The sequence below is a fragment of the Equus quagga genome, chromosome 7, assembly GCF_021613505.1.
Source record: "Equus quagga isolate Etosha38 chromosome 7, UCLA_HA_Equagga_1.0, whole genome shotgun sequence".
Classification (NCBI taxonomy): domain Eukaryota; kingdom Metazoa; phylum Chordata; class Mammalia; order Perissodactyla; family Equidae; genus Equus; species Equus quagga.
In genome coordinates, this window is record NC_060273.1 from 73,798,839 (window position 1) to 73,823,421 (window position 24,583).

Consider the following 24,583-nt stretch of genomic DNA (forward strand, 5'->3'; position numbering starts at 1 on the left):
ATAGATGACTCAATTAAAAAAATGAGCAAAGGATATGAATAGAGAGTTCTATGAAGAACACACGTCAATAAACACGTGAACAGATGCTTAGCCATCAAGGAAATGCAAATCAAAGCCACAATGGATACCACTTCGTACCCACGAGGATGACTATCACAAAACGGACTGATAATAAAACAAGTGTCAGTGAAGATGTGGAGAAATTGGAACCCTCATACACTGTTGGTGAGAATGGAAAATGGAAAATCATTTTGGAAAATAGTTGGCAGTTCCTCAAACAGTTAGACGGAGAGTTACCATGAGATCTAGTAATTCCATTCAGAAGCATATACCCATATGAAAACATATGTCCACACAAAAACTTGTACACAGGGGCTGGCCCTGTGGCTGAATGGTTAAATTTGTGCACGGGCTTTGGTGGCCCGGGGTTCATCGGTTCGGATCCTGGGTGTAGACATAGCACCACTCATCAAGCCATGCTGAGTGAGCATCCCACACAGCGGAACTAGAAGGATCTGCAACTAGAATGTACACCTATGTACCGGGGGGCTTTGGGGAGAAGAAAAAAACACTTGTACACAACTGTTCATAGCAGCATTATTTATAATAGTCAAAAAGTAAAAAAACCCAGATGAACCCAGATGTTCAACTGATGAATAGATAAACAAAATTTGGTAGATTCATGCAATGAAATGTTATTCAACCATGAAAAGGAATAAAGCACTGACACATGCTACAACAGATGGACCTAGAAACATTATGCTAAGTGAAAGAAGCCAGACGCAAAGGACCAAATATTGTTTGATTCCACTTACATAAAATGAGAGAATAGGCAAATCTGTAGGAACATACAATAAATTAGTATTGTCTAGGGCTGGGGTGGGGGATGGAGGGAACTAGGGCATTTAGGGGGAGATGACTAGGAGGTGCAGACTTCCTTTTTGGAATAATGAAAATGTTTAAAATTATGGTGATGGATGCACAACTCTGTGAATATATTAAAAGCTGTTGAATTTTATACTTAAACAAAACCAGAAAAAAACAAAAAAGAAGTATTTAGCACTACCTATGAGGTATTCTTACCAAAATCAAGCCTGAAGCTGATTAAGCCTCTAGATCTAACTACTAGTTCACAGAGAGCACAGGGGAGAGAGGAACACACGAAACAACACTGCAAACATGCAACCGGCAATATCCAGAACGCGGACAATTCAACAAGACAAATGACTTGGCTTCTTTGACATGTACATGGCAAAGGACAAGAGAAATAAAAGGGGAACCTGTATAATAACAGAAATCTGACACACGTCAACTCAGTGCAAGGTGTTTACCTCATGTGGATGCCATTTAAACAAATCAACTGCAAAAAAACATTTATAAGGCAGATGTGGACATTTGGACACTGACTGAATATTTAATGTTTTAAAGAAATTATTTTCCATTTTCTAATGTGTAATAATGGCATCATGATTATGTTAAACTCTTAGGAGAAAATACTTACTGAAATTTTTAAAGAGATGCCTGCGTATGGATGAAATGACATGATATCTGAGCTTTGCTTTAAAAGAACCCAGTTGGGGAGCAGGATCATGAGTGGAGACACAACTGAAACAAGATGGGTGATGCATACAGGAGGGTTCATTATACTCTTCTTTTGACTTTTATATATGTTTGAAATTTTCTGTCATAAAAAAGTTCAAAAAAAGGTACAGGGTAGTGATTGAAGAGAAATCTAGTAATGGACTGCTAAGAAATTTTGACTGCTGAAATTCTTAATAACAACAACAACAATAAGTGGTACCCAAGCACTTTACGTCTTTTGATTTTCCCGACAACCTTGTGAGGTAGGGGTTATTCCTGTTTTTTGATGGAAACTGAAGCTTAGAGTGGCTACTGATTTGTCAAAAGACTCACCATTGGGATGGGGAAGAGGCATCTGGGTGTGAGGCTGGAGTGGTTTCTCCTGCACACAACACTGCTTCTCTAGATGGCTCATGACTGTTCTTTATCCCAGGGATCTGGCAGAGCAGAAGGCAGCAGAGGCCCTCCAGACCTACCTTATGTCTTTTCTTGCTTTCAGACATCTGCCAGCGAACTCCTGCTAAGGCACTGGATGATAATTTATGAGAACAGTTTAAGGAGCTGTCTCCTCCCAGGGGATACACTCTTAAAAATTTTACAACATATTTCAAGCACCTATTAGGCCCCATAAAAGGCACTTCGGGGCAGATAATGATGACATGGAACAGAAGGGTTTGAAGGGACAGATGTCCGTTTAATGGAGCCTTCCCATTTTTCTACCCACAAGTCTTTGGGACCTCTCTCCAGTCAGTTCAAGAGTGCTCTTGTAACTTCATTTATGAGTAGGTATTTGTTGAGTGAAACTGTAAAGATGAAAGAAGTTTATGTTGGAAGACATCAACATAAGAATATAAGCATAGGATAAGTTTATTTCTGCAAATTATCTTAGATGGAGGATATTAGAGCCTTAAACATAAATTAGCACCAAGGGTATGTCCATAGGAAAAAAATTATCTTAATACTAAATAAAAACCATCTCTTATGGCAGTCCTCAGTACCACAAAGTTGGGTTGGGAGACTCCTGTGAAAGATGAAGACAAAGGGAGAGGATTTGGATTTACAATTCAAGCTCCTAAAAATTATTTTATTTGGAATATTTCGAATAAAAGTTTGAAAGGGAGTCAGCTTTGGGACAGTGGCATAGTTGTTAGGTTTGCGTGCTGTGCTTTGGCGGCTTGGGGTTCATGGGTTCAGATCCCAGGCATGGACCTACACACTACTCATCAAACCATACTGTGGTGGCATCCCACACACAAAAAATAGAGGAAGACTGGCACAGATGCTAGCTCAGGGACCAATTTTCCTCAAACAAAAGAGGAAGATTGGCAACAGATGTTAGCTCAGAGCCAATATTCCTCACCAAAAAAATAAATAAATAAATAAACGAAAAAAAAATAAAAGAAGAGAGTCAGCCTTACATATCTCAGAATTTCCCAAGATGCATGACAGCTCATCTTCCCAGGAGCCCAGGAAAGATGCTTGGACTTGTCGTTATCATCCTGGGATGGGATGGAGGAAGCGTGGGAAGGGAATTGCATTCCTTACACTGACTTCAGTGACCTGCCTTTTTCCTCTCTGTCTGTTCTCTTTTGTTTTCTGGGTAATTGGAAGAGGCTAGAGGGATTGGTAATTATTTTAAAAAGTCAGAAGACTCTGTCTTTGTTTTTGATTCTTGAGGCAAAACGTGTTATTAGAAAACTTTATTGGGGTTTTGGAAAGTCAACAGCAATATAAATGAGTAAAACACCATCCCTGCCCTTAAGAAGTCTTTTTTATTTTTTGTGAGGCAGATTGGCCCTGAGCTAACATCTGCTGCCAATCTTTGTCTATTTTGTGTATGGGACACTGCCACAGCATGGCTTGCTGAGTGGTGTGTAGGTCCATACCCAGGATCCGAACCCAAGAACCCCAGGCTACTGAAGTGGAGTGCGAACTTAACCACTATGTCACCAGACTGGCACTCCCTTTTTTTTTTTCTTTTAATTGAGGTAACATTGGTTTATAAGACATTTTCAATCTTAGTGAGCATGGTGATAAGATATATACATGATGTTTATAGTACAAGGAAGAATGTGTTATAACTCGAGTACAGGCGTATCTCTAAGATATTGTGGGTTTGGTTGCAGACCACCACAATAAAGTGAATATTGCAATAAAGCAAGTCATATAAATTTTTTGTTTTCCTAGTGAATATAAAAGTTACGTTTATACTAGTTTATTAAATGTGCAATAGCATTATGTTTAAAAAACAATGTACATACCTTAATTGAAAAATACTTTATAGCTAAAAAATGCTAACCATCAACTGAGCCTTCAGTGAGTAATCTTTCTGCTGGTGGAGGGTCCCACCTTGATGTCGATGACTGCTGACTGATCAGAGTGGTGGTGGCTGAAGGTTGGGGTGGCTGTGGCAATTTCTTAAAATAAGACAGTAATAAAGTTTGCCACATTGATTGACTTTTTATCATAAATGATTTCTCTGTAGCATACGATGCTATTTGATAGCATTTTATGCACAGTAGAACTTTTTTCAGAATCGGAGTTAATCCTCTTGACCCTGTTGCTGTTTTATCAGCTAAGTTTATATAACATTCCAAATCCTTTGTTGTTACTTCAGCAATCTTCACAGCATCTTCACCAGGAGTGGATTCCATCTCAAGAAACCGCTTTCTTTGCTCATCCATAAGAACCAAATTCTCATTCCCTCAAGTTTTATCATGAGATGGTAGCAATTCAGTCACATCTTCAGGCTCCACTTCTAATTCTAGTTCTCTTGCTGTTTGTACCACATCTGCAGTTACTTCCTCCACTGAAGTCTTGAACCCTTCAAAGTCATCCATGAGGGTTGGAATCGACTTCTTCCAAACTCCTGTTAATGTTGGTATTTTGACTTCTTCCTATGAATCATGAATATTCTTTTTTTTTTAAAAAATTTTTCCTTTTTCTCCCAAAGCCCCCCGGTACATAGTCGTGTATTTTCAGTTGTGGGTCCCTCCAGTTGTGGTATGTGGGATGCTGCCTCAGCATGGCTTGATGAGCGGTGCCATGTCCGCGTCCAAGATTCTAACTGGCGAAACCCTGGGCCGCCGAAGCAGAGCGCGTGAACTTAACCACTCGGCCACGGGGCCAGCCCCCGACGAATGCTCTTAATGGCATCTAGAATGGTGAATCCTTTCCAGAAGGTTTTCAATTTACTTTACCCAGATCCATCAGAGGAATCACTATCTATGGCAGCTATATCCTTATGAAATGTATTTGTTAAATAATGAGGCTTGAAAGTCAAAATTACTCCTTGATACATGGGCTGCAGAATGAAGTTGTGTTAGCAGGCGTGAAAACAACATTAACCTCATTGCACATCTCCATCAGAGCTTTGGGTGACCAGGTACATTGTCAATGAGCAGTAATATTTTGAAATGAATCTTTTTTTTCTGAGTAGAAGGTCTCAACAGTAGGCTTAAAATATAAGCAATGTTGTAAACAGATATGCTGCCATCCAAGCTGTGTTGTTCCATTTATAGAGCACAGGCAGAGCAGATTTAGCATCAGTCTTAAGGGCCTAGGATTTTCAGAATGGGAAATGAGCATTGGCTTCAACTTCAAGTCACCAGCAGCATTAGCCCCAAATGGAGAGTCAGCCTGTCTTTTGAAGCTTTGAAGCCAGGCATTGACTTCTCCTCTCTAGCTATGAAAGTCCTAGATGGCATCTTCTTCCAGTATAAGGCTGTTTCATCTACATTGAAAATCCACTGTTTGGTGTAGCCCCTTCATTAGTGATCTCAGCTAGACCTTCTGGGTAACTTGCTGCAGCTTCTACCTCAGCACCTGCTGCTTCACCTGTACTTTTCTGTTATGGAGATGGCTTCTCTCCTTAAACCTCATGAACCAACCTCTGCTTGCTTCAAACTTTTCTTCTGCAGCTTCCTCACCTCTCTCAGCCTTCAAAGAATTGAAGAGAGTTAGGGCCTTGCTCTGGATTACGCTTTGGCTTAAGGGAATGTTGTGGCTGGTTTGACCTTCTATCCAGACCACTAAAACTTTCTCCATATCAGCAATAAGGCTGTTTTGCTCTCTTGTCATTCCTGTGTTCACTAGAGTGGCACTTTTAATTTCCTTCAAAAACTTTTCCTTTGCATTCACAACTTGACTAACTGTTTGGCATAAGAGGTCTAGTTTTTGGACTATCTTGGCTTTCAATAGGGCTTCTTCACTAAGCTTAACCATTTCTAGCTTTTGACTTAAAATTAGAGATGCCTGACTCTTCCTTTCACTTGAACACTTAGAGGCCATTGTAGGGTTATTAATTGGCCTAATTTCAATATTGCTGTGTCTCAGGGAATGGGGAGGCCCAAGGAGAGGGAGAGACACGGGATCAGCCGGTTGGTGGAGCAGTCAGGACATACCACACTTATCGATTAAGTTTGCTGTCTATACGGGTGCAGCTCATGGCACCCCAAGACAATTACAACAGTAACAGCAAAGATCACTGATCACAGATCACAATAACAAATACAACAATAATGAAAAGTTTGAAATACTGTGAGAATTACCAAAATGTGACAGAGACATGAAGTGAGCAAATGCTGTTGGAAAAATGAGGCTGATAGACTTGCTCGACGCAGGGCTGCCATGAACCTTCAATTTGTAAAAAATGCAGTATCTGCAAAGTGCAATAAAGCGAAGCATGATAAAACAAGATATGCCTGTATAAACAATGTGCTGTGAACATAGTGGGGAGATATTAATTCTGTGGGGTCAGGGGGGGCCTGCTCGGTGGCGTAGAAATTAAGTTCACTTGCTCCACCTTGGCAGCCCCAGGTTCGCTGGTTTAGATCCCGGGGGCAGACCTAAGCACCACTTATCAAGCCATGCTATGGCAGGTGTCTCACATCTAAAATAGGGGAAGATGGGCATGGATGTTAGCTTGGGGCCAATCTTCTTCAGCAAAAAGAGGAGGATTGGTGGCGGATGTTAGCTCAGGGCTAATCTTCCTCAAAAAAGAAAATTTTAAAAAGGGGTAACAAGAATGGAAAATAAAGATTAATTAAAGAAAAGAATGTGCAGTGGGGGAGTGGCAAGAGCTTCCCTGAAGAAAGGATATACATACTGGGCTTTGGGTTATGGATATCACTGTGACAGGCAAATGCACCAAAAATAAATCCCAAGAGGAATAGCATTTTTTATTCAACAAACATTTGTTTATTGCCCAGAATAATGAAGGTACTCTGCCTGCATTACTCTGGCAAAAGGCAATGAGGTGGCCTAGTATATAGTGTGCTTAGGACCATTGAATAGATTACTGCAACTTTTCTGTGTGTTCATGCTCGTGTGTGTGTACATATGTCCACACATCTGCATGTGTGTGTGCATGTCTGTAGTGTGTAGGGAGGTCTAGGGGTGCTGGAAGGGGTGGTGTAGCTAGGTCACAGAGGGTCTAGAATGCCTTAACTTATTTAGGGGAGAGAGCACAGGTCTACCTTCAAATACTGTCTCTTTTCCAGCCTTGATACTTTGGGCAAGTTCCCCATCCTTCTGTCCCTAAGTTTTCCTATTTGGTGAAATGAGCACACCAATGCCTACCCTGAATAGTTGTGAGGATAGTCATAATGTTTGTAAATCCTCTATTATGGTTCCTGGCTTTTAGTCGCCACTCAATAAACAGCAGATATTACTGCTTCCGAGGACTGTAGGGAACCACCGGTGGCTTGGGGAAGAGAAATGGCTGAATGGATTTGGGTTTTCAAGAGATTGTAATAGAGGCCAGATTGGAAGAACGGATGGGGGTGAAGGTTTGAGGGGTGGGGCGTAGAGATTGAGCAAGGTTCTGGGAGACCAGGTAGGAGGCTGAAGCACTAGTCGAGGCAAGAGATTAGACCAAAATTAAGGCTGTGGGATGGAATGGAGAGAAGCAGTAACTATTTAGTTGGCAAAATGAGCCTGCTGACTAACGGGATGTAGGAGGTGAGTGAAAGAGAGAACTCTGGAATGATGACAGGCTTTCTAGTTCCACTTACAGCAGTTCCACTAACCTGGATCTGTGATCCGCGAGGAGGGGCAGGCTGACGTAGAGGGTTAGGGGAATTGGTAGTGGGGTAAGGCGGAGGGAGGAAGAGGGTGAGTTCTCTGAGGGGTATACGGAGGGAGCAGAACCTCTTAGGAAGCCCCATGTTGGAGAAAACAAGAACACCTCACTGTTCTGTGAGTGTGTGCGATGGAGCAAGCAGACCCCATGACCCGAGGAAGTCACTTTTAGAATCGACAGGGTGAGCCTGGCAATTGTGACTTTCAGAAAGGCATTGCTGAAGGCCTTCTTTCTGACTGTGTCCCACCCGATTGACTTTCTTTCTCCTTCTAAGGCATTCCTTCTCAGCACAGACCTAGAGGTAATCTCCAGAACACTCCCAGAGGCCAAGTGCATTGGTTCCAATCCTCCTACTTAACCTCCTCCACCGGTGCTTTTTGCAGAACCTACTCAGCACCTTCAGGTCTAATCCTGAATTGTTTTCAAGTACAGTTGTTTTTAGCCCAAAGTTCACCTTTGAGGTCATTTCCTGATGTTCTAGCCAGATGTGTCAGGTGGTTTCCCACAGGTGGGAAGACACAATGGCAACAGGAAAACAAAATTCCTTGCTCTGATTTCTCTTTATGAGAAGGTAGCAATTGGTACCCTTTACTGTTTAAGACCTGAAAGACAGTCCAAGCCTTGTCCTTGCTACAGGAGGGGGATAGGACTATGTAACTGGGAGGGTTTCAGAAAACTGACTCTTTAAGCCTCCTTTATCTATCTACCTATCTACCTGTCTATCTATCCTGTTAGTTTCAATAAATGTTTGAGATTATTATTGCTGCTCTTGTTATTTTGATAGTAGAATCCCCAGTACTCACTGTGGTTACTATTACGTTGTAAGCACTCCATAGATGTTTATTGGTTGAAAGAGTTACACTGACCTGTGATCTTTCTATAGGAAACTATTTCTCCTCCAGTCTTCTCTGAGCATATGTCACCACATCTGTTCAGACATTTAAGTCAAAAGTCTGAATTCCTTCACTTATTGAGCACCCACTAGTAACCAGGCACTGTGTGGGGTGCTGGGATGAGGAAGGTAGGGGGAGCTTGATAAACTGGACCCGATCACAGCTCTCAAGGACGTTAGAGAAAGAGGAAGCAGGAGAATTTGTCATTTGTTCAACTCTCCACTCATCTTTAGCTGTAGCTCATAAATGGGACATTTTGAGTATGATTTGACATCACCCGGGCAAACAAGGAGAAATGCTTATAATCCAAAGCCATCTGAATTGAGAAAAGGCTATAAATACTGTGCAGTGGTTCCTGGGAATAGGATATACAAATGCAGTCCTTTGGAATTCTCACCTTTTGTGAAAACTAGGAAGGAACACTACTTGTTTTGAGTCCTACTAGGATTCTCTCTGTAGATGAGATAAACGACCCAGAAGAAGAATTAAAAAGGCACATGGAAAATAGCTTTCGGCTAAAACTTTTGGGAAGCCAGCTTACAGCTGAGTAAGCTAGCTTATATCCACTGACGGTGGGCTGTACTTTATATATCCATGTCTCTATATAAAGAATGGTTTCAGAAAAATTCTGTTAGTCTTTGGCTTAATTGTGAGTCATGAGGCCCCCATTTTGGAGTGTGTGTGTGTATCTGTGTGTGGGTGGAGAGAGAACTTTGGGCACAAAGCACGTATGTACTTGTAAAAAAGCATTTGGAATGTGTGTGTTGGAAGGGAATTATATGGTTTTTCATGCAAGGAGAGTGTGTACAGAGGGGAAAGTGTATCTGTGCGTATGCGTCTGTATGTCGTGCAGAGGGTGGGCAGAATCACATGAACAGTCAGCCTCTTAGAGATCCAGACAGTGGCAGAAGACATAAAGTGTTGTAGGAGGTGATTGTTTTCCTTTTAGACCTGCACACAGGTCTTTGAGGAGCCCTTGACTTTCTCTTCCTCCTTGTCTTGTTAAAAAGGGATTAGAGTCCTATTAAGCCATTTAATCCCAAGGTAGATATTCATGTTTAAAAACAAGACTTATAGCTTTAAAAAAAATAGTTCAGTGCAAGTTGAGGTTTGTCCTTTCAAGTTGCCACCTGCGTGGCTTCCAAAGAGTGTTTTCAGCAGAATACCCAACATGCAGTTCTTCTTAATTACTTTGCCTCATACCTCCAGTCCTTCATCTTTTAAAGTACCCTTCAACCTAAATAGCCACATGCTGTTAGAAGTACTTCTGCTTCTGGAGTGCCACAACCGCCCCTTGGCTTATCTCCCTTCAGTTGGCAACTCAGTCACCAGGCTTAATAAGAACAGTATTAAGAGCCAATGTTCACGGGGTGCTTAGTATGTGCCAGGCATTGCGCTAAGCGCTTTACATGCAGGATTAGATGTGCCATAAGAAAACACCCAGGGGCTGGTTTTGTGGGTGTGGGACATGTGTAGTCACACAGAGCTCTGCACAGAAGGGCCCTTCACTTGGTTTAATGCTCTGCTGTTGCCATCTTGAAATTCTTAATCATTTTTGAGCAAGGGACCTGCCTTTTCATTTTTCACTGGGCCCTGCAAATTATGTAGCCAGTCCTGAAAACACCCAATAACCCATAGTTTATTTCCTTTCTTTTCCTTCCTTTCACATGACACCTAATATGTTAATAGGGGTTGGGACAGTGAATGTCAAATTATGATGCCAGAACCCTTTCTCCAAAACAAGTGCCATTATCTCGTTGGAGGGAAATTTTCTAAGGGACAGGAACAATGTCATGACTCTTAGCACGGGAAAGCAAAGTATCTGTGAGAATTTGGCAAGTTGTTTAACCCCTCTAAGCCTCAGTTTTCTCATCTGTAAAATGGGAATAACAATAAGAATACCTAACTCACAGGCTGTTTCAAGGATGAAATGAGATCACATGTATATAGCTCTGACACACAATACATCCGACGTTAGAGATTATTAATGCATTATGGGTGTTTAGCAGGTACTAAACATCCAGTATTGCTTGTGACATGGTATGGATCACTTGCCCATCTCCAAGGTGCCCTTATCCCAGGGTTTGTTCCCTACCTGCCCCACAGAGCTGGGAGGAACATCTGCTTTATCCATGTGCTGGGTGATCACAGAGGGGTTGCTGGAACTGATAAGCACTGGGGTGCTGATCTCCACCATTTGCCGCCCCGAGGGAGAATGGACCATCCTGTTGAGAGTGTTCAAGGCCGTCGTGATGGAGAACTGCCCGGGGCCCTTCCGCCTGGATCCAGGGCCCCTTCGGAGGGTGGGCGTGTTGACTGCTTTGCCTCTGGAGGGTGAGGCCACCAGGGACAGGTTTTTTGTGCGGGATGACTGACGGCCTTTGTTCTTCTCTAAGAGGTGTCTTGCACTGAGGTTTGGCTGAAAAGACAAAAGGTCCCATAAGAAGTTAATCTTCTGATCTAATGTGTGCAGCTAAGTCCCACCCAGGCTAGCCCGAAGTCAGTTCTGATGCCACCAACTCAGTCGTCACTCCTTAGTCTGCTTCTATCTTTTATCAATATGTCCCAGTTACTTTGCCATATCAATATATTTTTACAACTCTCTGCAAAATAGGTACTACCCTTTTACTCTCTTATTGAGGTCCAAAGGGGCTAAAAATAAGCCATGATACTCTTCCCCCGATCCTGAGCACTCGTCCTTTACCCATTTCTCCCAGCCACATTCCAGTCCTTTTCACCTAGGAGACACTCCCATCCTCCTTCTGCCACCCCTGAATCCTCCATTGGGTTGGCTGCTTGCCCTTCTTGATGCTCCTGCAGCCCCTACGCTTTCCCACCATGGCAGTTTTCACTTCACTCTGTAATCACTTACTTTCCTTTCCCCCACTGGACTGTTAGCTACCTGGGGGTAGGGACCTTATTATTCTCTGCTGCATCCCAGAGTGGATGCTCAGTGAGTGTTCGTGGAATAATGCGTGATGAAGTTGCTCAAGTTCATATATTTACATACTGTTTGAGTCAGTATGTAAATCCATTCAGGACTCTGAATCTTTATGCTAAGACCGTCTTTTACTACTTCCTTTAAATACTTTCATCTCCTCACCATTCTCTCTTGTTCTATACCTCTGAATCAGTGGTGTGCTGGTAAATCAGAAAAAAAAACAAAAACAAACCCAAAACCCTGATTTGTAAAGTTTACCAATTTCTGTGGTGTAAATATCTACCAATGGTTTAACAAGTGGCTAACAAAATTCCTGAAAGTGTAACAAGCAGCTCTTGCAATCTAGTATCAGCTAGCTCTAGCACAACCACTGAGAGCACTGTATTTTGAGTACCCTGCCCACCAAGGGTCTCCAGGAGCTCATTTCCTTTGGAACTCTGAAATATGCTGACAAAACAGTTTGTGTGAAAACTGTCCAGGACAATTACTTAAATTTCCATCATTATGATTGCCACCAGTTGCCCTCTCAAGCCACATGTCTCATTCTAGTTTAGAGATTCAATGATAGAGCTAAAGGAGAATTTGCCTATTTAAGAACTTTTTAATGACAATGTGCAGATTATTAAAATAGCTGAGATAGAAAATTTTAAAGAAAATGTAGTTCCTGCCTCAAGAGGGTTATAATATTGTGAAAAAAAATCATCAAGCAGGGGAAAGGGCATTATTAGGGCCACTTTAAAGATAAGAGAGCTGAGACCCAGAGAGGTGACTTATAAATGGCAAAGCGAGCATGTAAACAACCAAACAAGAAAACATCAAGATAGCAGTAAGTGCTCTGACGTGATAGAGAGTGGCTGGGGGAGCTGACTACTTTAGATTGGCGCATCAAGGAAGACCCACTGGAAGGTGACATTTGAGCTGAGACACAGATGACAAGAAGGAACCAGCCATGTGAAGAAGGGAGCAAGAACATGCCAGGCATAGGGATTATAAGCTAGTCGAAAGATCCTAAAGAGGAGAAAAATTCAGCCTGTTTGAGAAAAAGATGTGAAAGAAACAGAGAGAAGACTAGACTGGAGCGAGGAGCAGGTGGAAAAAGGAGACCGGAGATACGCAGGGGCTGGATCGCAAAAGGCCTGCAAGGAGGCTTCAAGTTTATTTTAAGTGTAATAGGGAGCCTTTGGCGGGTTTTAGGTAGAGGAGTGACATAATCAGATTTATGCTTTTAAAAGCTCGTGCTCTGGTTTGACAGTTTCTCACAAAGTTAAACACATACGTCGCATCTGACCCAGCGATCCCACTCCTAGGTAATTACCCAGGAGAAATGAAAACTCAGGCTCACTCAAAAGTCAGTATGCAAACGTTTATAGCAGCTTTATTCATAGATGCCAACAAACTAGAAACAACCATGATGTCTTTCAACTGGTGAATGGATGAACCAACTCTGGCACATCTGCACGATGGAAAAAGACTCAACGCTAAAGAGGGATGAGCTACTGACACATGCAACAACGTGGATAAATCTCAAATGCATTATGCTAAGTGAAAGAAGCCAGGCTCAAAAGGCTACATCTATATGATTCCATTTCTATGACGTTCTGGAAAAGGAAAACTGCAGGAGCAAAAAACAGATCAGTGGTTGCCAGGGGTGGGAGGCAGGGAAAGAGATGACTGCAGTGAGGCAGCATGCCCTTGTACTTTTTGGGGGGTGCTGGAACTATTCTATCTCTTGATGGTGGTGTGGTTGCACACTATGCATGTGTTAAATGCATAGAACTAGACAGCAAAAAGAGTAAATTTTACCGTATGTAAATAAAAATGAATACATAAAAAGCTCATTCTGGTTGTTATTCAGAAGTGCCTGACTAGAAGGAGGGAGACCAATTAGGAAGTTACTAAAACTGGTTAGGCAAGCTCTGATGGCAGTCTGGACTAGGGACAATGTCTTACGTTCCCCAGAGCACCTATCTCTCTGTTGTTCACCCAGGAAGAGGACAATATACACCCTGTGAGTTGAATGAGTAAAGTTCTTTATGGTTATTCACAGCTACAAGGAAATAAGTTAATTTCTTTCTGCCTCTGCCTAATTGTTCTGTCCCCAGGTGAGCGACTCCATCAGCATTTCCATCAGTAACATTGACAAAGGGCCTCGTGTGACTCTCGGTCTGCTCTGTCCTCTGCCAACGTGATTAATAGCTCAGTCGGGGAAGTTCTGCAGATCTTTTAAATTTGCACCCACTCATTTAAAACAATATCCTTGAGGTTCATTGGGCTGAGCAAGGTTCATATAACCCAGGCAGGCCCCGCTGGAGGAGTCCTGACAAGAATGGGCGTAAACTCAGTGTTTGTTTTACCACCTTTTATCCAGGTGCAATTTAACAAATCAAATGACACATTAACAAGAAAAATCCTGTTTATGCCAAAAAAACCACGTCACTCTCATAAGAAAGCTTTCCTTCCTTCCAATTCTTTTGCACGGCACTGGTAATTCAAAACTTATTTAAAGAGTTCTCAGCAAGTGCTAGTCTTAATGGAATGACTGGAGTCAAAATTTAAGTACTACTTTAAAAAGCTCAATTTAGGTTTCAAGTAATTTTTGAAAACCAGGTTCCCAGATTAGAGCAACCACTTGATTATCTTTCTCCCCTCCTAGCAATTAGGAGAACAAATGAAGCAATGGCTAGTTTGATGATAATCTTGAGGGTTCTCGTAATCACTAATTTTAGAGGCAAAGTGGTGGGGAGAGTATTCAAATGAATAATCATTAAATGTAGAAGTTTTGGAAAAAAGGTATCAGAAATAGGTGTTAAAATCAGGGGTGTCTTTTTTCCCCCCAGAGCTATGTTAAGAAGCTCTTGAAATAATTCAGGGGATCATGTGAACTCTAATCTGCAAAAATTTAAGGCCCTCCCATATGTGCAACTTGATATCAGTTGTAGCTGACCGCTGCCCTTTGAGACTTCACCATTGTCTCGCACTCACGTAATTGTTCCTCTGCAGCAAATGTTGCCTCACCTAGCCAATGGCTCCACCACTGACCTAGCTACACAAATCAGAAAGTGGGGCGTGATCCTTGGCCACTTCTTCTCCCCTATCCCCCACTTCTGTCGACCTCCTGGTCCTTGAATCTGTCTGCTCATTTCCAATCCCAGTCCAAGTCACAGTCCTTTTCTAACTGAGCCACGCAGTAACCTCCTAACTGGTCTTTCTGCTTTTTTTTCCTCCCTCCTTCAAATTATTCTTCCCACCGCAGCCACGGCAGTCTTTATTTTTTATCCATTTTTATTTCAGTAATGTTGGTTTATAACGTTATATAAATTTCAGGGGTACATCATTATATATTTTGATTTCTGTGTAGATTACACCATGTTCACCACCCGAAGGCTAATTGCAATCCATCACCACCCACGTGCCTAATCACCCCTTCTGCCCTCCTCCCTCTCCACTTCCCCTCTGGTAACCACCAATCCAATCTCTGTTTCTATGTGTTTGTTTGTTGCTGTTTTTATCTTCTATTTATGAGTGAGATCGTACGGTATTTGACTTTCTCCCTCTGACTTATTTTGTTTAGCCTCATACCCTCTAAGTCCATCCATGTCATCACAAATGGACGGATTTCATCCTTTTTTATGGCTGAGTAGTATTCCATTGTGTAGATATACCACATCTTCTTTATCCATTCATCCCCTGATGGGCACCTAGGTTGCTTGCAAGTCTTGGCTGTTGTGAATAATGCAGCAATGAACATAGAGGTGCATGTATCTTTACCACAGCAGTCTTTAAGAAACCCAAATCTGATGGAGTCACTGCCTCACTTAAAATCTTTCAACAACTTCTACTGACTTCTGGGTCAAGTGCAAACTTCTTAGGATATGGCAGAGACAATGGTACTCACCAAACATTCCATATACTCCCCTATACTTCTCAGCTGACTTTAAGACAGGTGGGGCTATGTGACTGGTTCTGGCCAATGGGCTAGGCGTGGGAGTGACAAGTGTCACTTCTGACCTAAGGCCATTGCTGATATACACCTCACTCTTCCTAACTCTTCCCCAGCCGGGGAGACTAGGAAGTCCATGTGTTCTAGACAGTGCAGCTACAAGATGGCCCAACCTTATTAGTCTGGGTTCCTGAGTGACTATGTGAGCAGAGCCTCTCACCGTTCTGTGCTGAACTGGTAATGTGGGTGAAAAAGAACTTCTTCTTTGTTAAGCTGCTGAGACTTTGGGGCTGTTTATCACCACAGCATAACCTAGCTCATCCTGGCTAATATAGGATGGTTTACAAAGCTGTCTGTGATCTGTCTTTCGTTTACTTCCCTGGCTTCATTTTTGTCACTCTCTTATTCCCTAAACTCCAGCTCTGGTATTCTTTTGATCCTTTGAATACATCACACTTCCTCATCTCCAAGACTTTTGCACATGTTACCTCCATTCCTTAAAACACTCTTCCCTCCGTGCTTACCTATATAAATCCTAATCAGCTGTCAGATCTTGGCTTAAGAGGCATTTGCAAACCCCTACCCAGGTCAGTTGCACATCATACTCTCCCTCCCCCCCACGGTTCCCTCTACTTCATTCTTTGGATTATTCAACACACTTACAATTACTTGATTAATGTCTGACTTTACAATCTCTGAAAGTAGGGACCTATATCCGTCTTGTGTCTTTAGAACTTAGCATAGGACCAGACATAGCAGGCAGCCAATGAAAAATTAGTCGAATGATTGAATATATGTTTAGGACAGGGTCACACTGAATGGTTTGTTCTCGAAATTTTTTCCTGGTTAGTCTGACCACCTCCCAAATATTTTTTCATTCATTCACTTGTTAAGCTAATTTTTTAACCTGTTCTGTGTTAGGCTAGCCTGTGAAGTATAAGAAATACGCGTATCAGGTGTTCAGAGAAGAAAGAGACAACTGAGTGTTCAACTAGTTGCTGAAATTTCATGGAGAAAGTGGATTTCCAGCTGAGCCTTGTAAAATGAGTGAAATTTGAACAGGTTGAGAGCATCGGGTGGGTGTACCTGGAAGGGGCTTCTGCAAGAGAAAAAGCACTAGGAGTGAGGATACAGTTCAGCAGGGACAGTGAGGCGAGCAGCCTCTCTGGACCTTTCCTGTATCCCTCCCTGCCACTGTTAGCCCTTCAACACTGACTGAGTGGAAGGGGTATAGGGAACCCTGAAAGCTGGACAGTGTTCCAGGCACAGCACTCACTCCAGAACCTGCTTTGGTTCTTATGAATGGAAGAATTGGTCCCTTCTCTCCAGCCATGCCTCTGCTCTGTGTCACTGCACTGTCCTAGAGGGCGGAGAGCATGCCTTTTACTTCTTTCATAGCTCCCCACTGCTCACTTTTAGTGCTTTATGCCTGGTAAGCACCCAGTAAATGTAGTTAAGCAATAAAATTTCGCTTTTAAATTTGTAAGGAACTGCTTTAAGCTGGGGTGAGGCTGAGGCTAGAGAGGTCAGGGACTCCAGGTTGTATTCTTATATTGGAGAAATAGGTAAATAGCCTGGCATGTGTTCTTTCTTTCTCTAAAAACTAACAAGTTATATGTGCTCATTTCAGAAGATTTGCAAAATACAAAGCAGAAGAAAATGAAAATCGTCTAAAATCTCACCAGCCAATGATCACCACTGTTAATACTTTGGTGCTTTTCCTTTGAGTCCTTTATCAACATATATACAAATACACGCATATATTTATAAAGCTAGTTTTATGTAGTTCAATTTGTTTCTTTTTATTGTGGTAAAAAAACACCTAACATCAAATTTCTCATCTTAACCATTTTTAAGGACACAGTTCGGTAGTGTTAAGTATATTCACACAGATCTTCAGAACTTTTTCATCTTCTAAATCTGAAACTCTATACCCATTCAGCTTTATCTTACTTAACAATAAGTCATAAACATCTTTACACAACACCAAATACTCCACGATACTGAATATTCTTCTCTAACATTATTTTTTCCATCACTGTAATTTTTTTTTCTTTTTGGTGAGGAAGATTCCCCCTGAGTTAACATCTGTTGCCAATCTTCCTCTTTTTCTGCTTGAGGAAGATTAGCCCTGAGCTAACATCTGTACCAGTCTTCCTCTACTTTGTCTGTGGGATGCCTCCACAGCATGGCTGAAGAGTAGAGAAGGTCTGCACCTGGAGTCTGAACCCGGGAACCCCGGCTGCCAAAGTGGAGTGCACAGAACTTTAACTACTTGGCCATGGGGCCAGCCCCCCATCACCATAATTTTTAAAAATTAAATCCTTATTGTTGGATAGTTAGATTATTTCTGGGTTTTTTTGTAAGGAAGGTTGGCCCTGAGCTAACATCTGCTGCCAATCTTCCTCTTTTTACTTGAGGAAGATTGTCCCTGAGTTAGCATCTATGCCAGTCTTCCTCTATTTTGTATGTGGGGTGGAGCCACAGCATGGCTTGATGAGTGGTGTGTAGGTCCACACCTGGGATCCAACCCCACAAACCCTGGGCCACCGAAGCAGAGCACACAAACTTAACCACTATGTCACCAGGTTGGCCTCTATTTCTGTTTTGTTACCATTATACACAATGCTATGGTGAACATTTTTGCACATTTTGTACATGTATCTTTGCATACTTATTTTAGCATGTCCTTGCAATAAACTCTCAGATATTGAATTGCTGACTCAGAGGAAATGAACATTTTTAGGCCTGGTAAGCACCCCATAAATGCAGTTTAACGTTCTTGATATGAGTTTATTTGAGTTTGGACATGCGAGACTGCACCAATTTACACTCCTATCAGCTGAATGAAGAGGCCCGTTCACCCCGACTCTTGCCAGAACTGGGTATTATCATCTGGCATCTTTTCTTTAGAGACTTTAGTTAGTTCTGAAATAAGCCTCATATCAAATAGGAATTACTCTCAGGAATCACTGTGATACTTGTATATTTCTGAGTCAGCTTGAGTCAGATACTTGATACTCACCTCTACAAACAAGATTGGGAAGATGCCTACTTTATCTCCTAACTTTCCTTCTGCCCAGTTCTCATCCACTCTGCTGATCACAGTGATGATATCATCCTGAAAGAGAGAAAGTCTCTGGGTCAATATTTACGCTCAGTTTTCAGGTGGTGAAAGCTGTCACTGGAGATCAGCTTGGAGTCCCAGATGGTTTAGGAGCAAGGAATGTAGTTCTTTCATGATTTATTTATAAATTCTTCCTGCTAAAACGATCTTTCTCCATAAAGGGCAGTATTTGGGTCACCGAGACCAGAAGAAGAGTTGAAATAAGTTGGAGGATCAATGGAATCCAACAGGAAAACTTGGAAATGTTTCTAATTTTCAAATCACCAGCAGAATCTGGGCTTTTCATTTAAATTAATATGATAGAGAAATCAAGATGGAAACCATAGGGAGACAGACTTTTATCTTAGCAAAAGGAAGAATGAATTTGATTCTGATTTTGAAGACTTTTCAGTACCTATTCAATTTGTGTGTGTGTGAGGAATAGTGGCCCTCAGCTAACACCTGTTGCCAATCTTCCTCTTTTTGCTTGAGGAAGATTGTTCCTGTGCTAACATCTGTGCCAATCTTCTTCTATTTTATGTGGGATGCTCCCACAGTGCAGCTTGACAAGTGGCGCTAGGTCTGCGCCAGGGATCCAAACCTGAAAACCCCGGACTGCCAAAGCGGAGTGCACGAACTTAGCCACTGTGCCACCAGGCCAGCCCTGCAGAATCTATGCAATTTTTAATGTATCCAATGTAAAGTGGCTTTTTATTCAAGTTTTTCTTATTATAAAGGTTATATGAAGAGTTGTAGACGCATTTGAAAATACGGATAAGCAAAACAAAGAAAAAATTCTAACACAAGATAGAGACAACCACTGTTAACACTTTGATTAACACATTTTCCCCCAGATTCTTTTCTATGAAGATAAAACATATATACATATAAACATGCTAATTTTTAAAATCTTTTCCAAAAACATACACACACCTCTACTAAAGTGCATGAGTTTTAGATGTAGACCTTGATGAGTTTTTGCACTGACTATATCCACCAGACCCCCAACCAGATGAAGAAGTACAGAACATTCTCAGCACCCAGAAGCCTCCTCTGTACCCTCTCCAGTCACCTAGCAAGAGGGAACCACTGTTCTGACTCCCACATATGCATTCATTTTGCCTTTCTTGTACTTGCTACAAAGTCAGTCATCCAGGACACACTGACTTTTCACTTAACACCAAATTAGGAACACCGTTCTACGTCCATACCTGTTCATACTCTAAACCTGAATATCCATCCACCGGTCTCCCTGGCCTTCCGCCCCGTGCCCCTCAGTAATTTAGATGAATCCAAGTCTCAATTCATTCCTGCGTTATACCTTTTCTTAGCATTTTCTGTCCTTCCTACAATTTGCAATGACATATTTATAGCTTATTATCTCTTTGATGCCTATCCACCCCATCAGACCATATACTCCATATGTGCAGGGCCCTTGTCTGTTTTGTTCATTTCTGTGTTCCCAACACCTAATACAGTGGCTCCCCTTTAGTAGTCATCAATAAATATTTCTTGAATGCATGCATGCAAGAAAAAATGACTGTGTGAATAAACTGTACAATTTACTGAGAGAGCAAACAAGAGGGAAGAGCAGCTTTGGGAGAGCAGATCTTGTTTAACACGGACATGCTGAGTTTAGGAAAACCGTGAGATTCCCTGCTGTAGTCAGCCTTCCACTGCCCTCCAGAACGGATCAAATGCTCTCTCCTGGGTCCTTGTCATAATTTCCCATTTCTGTGTCTGTTCCTTCCACTAGACCACTGGCTCTGTGAAGGTGGGGACAATGATTCATCACTTCATCCCCAGTGGACAGCTTGGCACGTGGATGGGCTTAAGGAATGAACGAGCAGGTGGAGTAAGTGTCCCAGTCTGCAAATTCCCAGAGAATGACAAAAAAGCAGATACGTCTATGTCTTCCTGCAGCTGTGTCTCCAGAGCTCCATGTCTACTGCCTGGCACAAAGGAAAGACTCAATAACTACTTGTGGAATCGAACTGCCCTTCCTGAACTGCAGGTGAAGTATCGACTTTGCAGTTTGGGCTACAGAATGACCTTCCTTAGGGGACTCATTCCGAGGTGCCAAGACAATAATGATCAGTATTTCAAAATATGGAGCACAGTGAGGTCACCCAGTTTGAGGGAATCTGAAGTAAATCTCATTTCTGGGAATGAGTGTTGGAATAAAAACTTTTTATAGGGGCCATATCCCTGGCCTAGTGGTTAAGTTTGGTGTACTCTGCTCTGGTGGCCTGGGTTTGGTTTCCGGGCGCAGACCTACACCACTCGTTGGTGGCCATGCTGTGGCGGCAACCCACATACAAAATAGAGAAAGATTGGCACAGATGTTAGCTCAGGGCGAATCTTCCTCAAAAAAAAAAAAAAGTTTTACAAAACGAGAGACCTTTCCTGAGCTACTACAGCGACACTATGTCTTGTATTTGATACAGATCATAAGCAGCAAAGAATGAAAATCACCACAAGTTTGGTTTTTATGAGAAAATCTGAATGTTTAAGGAATAACAAATACCGACTACAGAGAATTAAAGCAGTCTAGACTTTAGTAGAAGTCTTGTTATGTGCCCATGGTGAAGAATCATCCAATAAAAAAAGAGGCAAAAAACCTCAGGGTAATTAACATGCCTTGGAAAATCTGTTTTGTAAGAGGTTATTTATGTATAAAGGTATAATTATGTTATGATGTATGTTTGGAGTGTTTTGAATGCAATGTTTACAACGAACACATTGAATACAATGTTTACAGCAAAATGAGTAGAACAATGTTTACAACAAGGGAGGAGAACTAGGTGGTTAGCCCTTGGTTGGCGAGAATACCCTGCCGGACAGTGATGGAGAGGTGAGGGCTGTAGTTCAGCACAGCACGCCGTCAACCTGTGTTTGTAATTTTCTGTGCACATGTCTGTTTCTCCCCCACCTGTGTCTGAGGGTCCCTACTGCGACTCGTTCATGCTGTATCCCCAGTGCCTGCAAAGGATAGGTGCTCAAAGGGGATTGTAGAATGAACGAACGAATGAATGTGTGAATACGTACTTTTGTCATTGCAATAGAAAAGGGCTAAAGCTTTCTGTCAAACTCTTCTCGTTACCAGATTTCTCTAGTGACATCACTTCCATGTAGTTTGAATTATACACGGACACATTATATACATGTGCACACATATACATAAATATATATATTTCTTGCTGGTGACTTGGGCGGCCTCCCGGAATCTTACCTTGAGGAAGGTCAGGCAGTCCTGGCTCTCACTCTTGTCCTTGTCTCGTAGGTCGAAGTTGTAGAGGGCCCGGCAGAGTGGGGGCGGCTGGGGCAGCTGCTTGATGACTTCCACGGAGCTGGCTGGGAAGACCCCACTGACTCCGTTGACCTCTCCCTGGTACCAGTTCTCATCAAGCTGTCTCCGGAGGAGGATGACATCTCCCTTGTTAAACCTCAGGTCACCGGGATTCTGCCCTCGGTAGTCACATAAGGCCTTTGCTCGAGGCACCTGCAGTGGCAAAGACCAATAAAATGTGCCCTTAGCTTGGAGGCTGGAGAGACGGAAGGTATCATATTAATAACTAATCACTGAAGGGCTGGCTCCATGGAGTATTGGTTAAGTTTGGTGCACTCTACTTCAGTGGTCCAGGTTTGTGGGTTCAGATCCCAGGTGTGGACCTACACTGCTCATCCCTGGCCATGCTGTGGCGGTGTCCCACATACAAAATAGAGGAAGATTGGCACACATGTTAGCTCAGGGCCAATCTTCTTCAGCAAAAAACAAACAAAAACAACAAAAAACACACACAAAAAATTAATCACTGAGCACTTCCTATGTGCTAAGTGCTGAATGTGATCATCTCGTTTCACCTTTGAGATAGATACTCTTATTATCCCCATTTGTAAGACAGGTTGACAGAAGCACAGAGTGGTTTAGTAACTTGTCTAAGGTGACACAACAAGGAAACGAAAGATATGGGATCTGAACTCAGGCTATCTGATTTGAACCTCTGTTTTTAATCAGTATGCCAGGAATAGGGTTTGGACTTGACTCCACAACTATGTGATTTGAGTGAGTCAGTGACTCTTTCTGGGGCCTGAATACTAATTCGAATTCTGGCTCCACCTCTTTCCTTTTGTGTGACCATGGTCAAGTTATTTGATCATTCTTTTTTAATTTTTTTTTAAATTTTTTAAAGATTTTTAATTTTTTTCTTTTTCTCCCCAAAGCCCCCAGGTACATAGTTGTATATTCTTCGTTGTGGGTCCTTCTAGTTGCGGCATGTGGGACGCTGCCTCAGCGTGGTTTGATGAGCAGTGCCATGTCCGCGCCCAGGATACGAACCGATGAAACACTGGGCCGCCTGCCGCGGAGTGCGCGAACTTAACCACTCGTCCACGGGGCGGAAGAGGGCATTAATTTAGTTCTTCAAGGACCTTCTGAGTCTGCAATGTTCATTCTAAAAGGAATTTCAAGCCGCTTAGCGGTAGAGACGAGACCTGAGCAGTAAACCCCTTGCCGGTGGGATGGTAGAGCCGTGCTTTTCTGCTGGTCCCTGGATGCAGTGAGGCCAGCCCAGGGAGTTAGAAAACCACAGGACACACTCCTGTGAGCAACGACGTGTGTCCTAGGAGGGTTAGCACAGTGTTGTGGACAAACGAAACTGGTTGAATAAATTATGATACACCCATTCAATGGAAAACCCTGTAGTCATCAAAGTTGATGATGTTGATCTATAATGAATAACACTGAGAGTTACTCAAAATATATGATTAATAGAAGAGGTTAAAAACAGTTCTGTAGACTAGATCTTCACTATAAATACATATGTATATTTTTAACTGGGGAAAAGACTACACAGCTATATGTCAACGTCTTAAGAGTGGTTATCTCTACATGGTGAGATATTTGAATGTTAAAAAAAATTTTTTTTTCTTAAGTGCTTAGCAATGTTTTCTAACTTTTCTGCAATGAAATAGTTGTATTGCCTATTAAAATTGGACAGTAAAAAGAAAATGAATAAAGCTGAGGGACGAGAAGTGAAAGGCACAGGAGGAATATAGGAAGAAGATAACCCAAGCTGAGGAGGATCAGCACACCATGCAACTACATTTTTGGAGAAGATGCTCCTTACCTGAGAAATAAGCAGGCAGATGCAGGCTAAGGGCAGAGGATTTCTGGGAAATGATCTGAATCTGCTAACCTCCTAGGGTTGAGTATACCAGGGAACAATAGTTGTCCCTCCATATTCCTTCTCTCTTATTCTCTGCTGTAATATAAATCACATTTTTCTGGATACATGACTACCTGGAACACTGGTCCTACTTTCCAGCCTCTCTGGCAGCTAAGTTCTGGCCAATGGGTTATAAGCAACTTTTAGGAAGTGTCCTTACTGAGAGAGACTGATTTTCTTTTTCCTTACGTCTATTTTGCTATGTGGAATGCAGATATGATTGCTGGAGCTCTAGCTGCCATCTTGAACAATGAGGATGAGGGTCATACCTAAAAAGGGAGGGAAGTCTACAGAGCTGCCAGACTAGTCCTGGACTATTCTACTTCCAGACTTTTGTCTGAAAGGTAAATAAAGTTCCATCTTGCTTAATGAACTGTTATTTTGGATTTGTAAAAAGAAAAGAAGAGGAAAGAAATGAAAAGAAAAGGAAGAAAGAGTGAAAAAATAAAAAGAATTGAAACCCCTTTGATATTGCATAATAATAACAATATCAATAGCTAATATTTATCAAGTGCTTCTTCCCATGTGCCAGGCACTGTGCAAAGCACTCCACAACATATTTCATTTAATTCTCACAACTTGTGATTAGAAAACTCAGGATCAGAGGTTAAAAAGTTGCCCAAGATCACAAAGCTAGAATGTGGTGGATTTAGGATTTGAGTTCAGGTCTGTCTTATCCATTCAGATTGTTCTCAAAATGGAGTCTGTGGTTCACCTGTATCAGAATCCCGGGAGGTGTAAAAAATGCAGACTCCTGGACCCCAGCCCTGACCTGTATTACCAGATCTCTTGGAGTGCAATTCAAGTGGCTG

At 42.1% G+C, this 24,583-nt stretch overlaps 1 protein-coding gene across 4 annotated transcripts in view; it reads right to left on the reverse strand.

Moving 5' to 3' along the window:
* Positions 1 to 24,583, reverse strand: part of SH3RF2 (SH3 domain containing ring finger 2) — a 125,366-nt gene that overhangs the window by 53,268 nt on the left and 47,515 nt on the right. For all 4 annotated transcript variants that reach the window (XM_046668163.1, XM_046668162.1, XM_046668164.1 and 1 more), the window contains exons 3-5: positions 21,776 to 22,045; positions 18,463 to 18,558; positions 10,652 to 10,975 (exon numbers count right to left, since the gene is read on the reverse strand). In XM_046668163.1, coding sequence (XP_046524119.1) covers positions 10,652 to 10,975; positions 18,463 to 18,558; positions 21,776 to 22,045 — 690 coding nt within the window. The remainder of the gene's footprint in view (positions 1 to 10,651; positions 10,976 to 18,462; positions 18,559 to 21,775; positions 22,046 to 24,583) is intronic.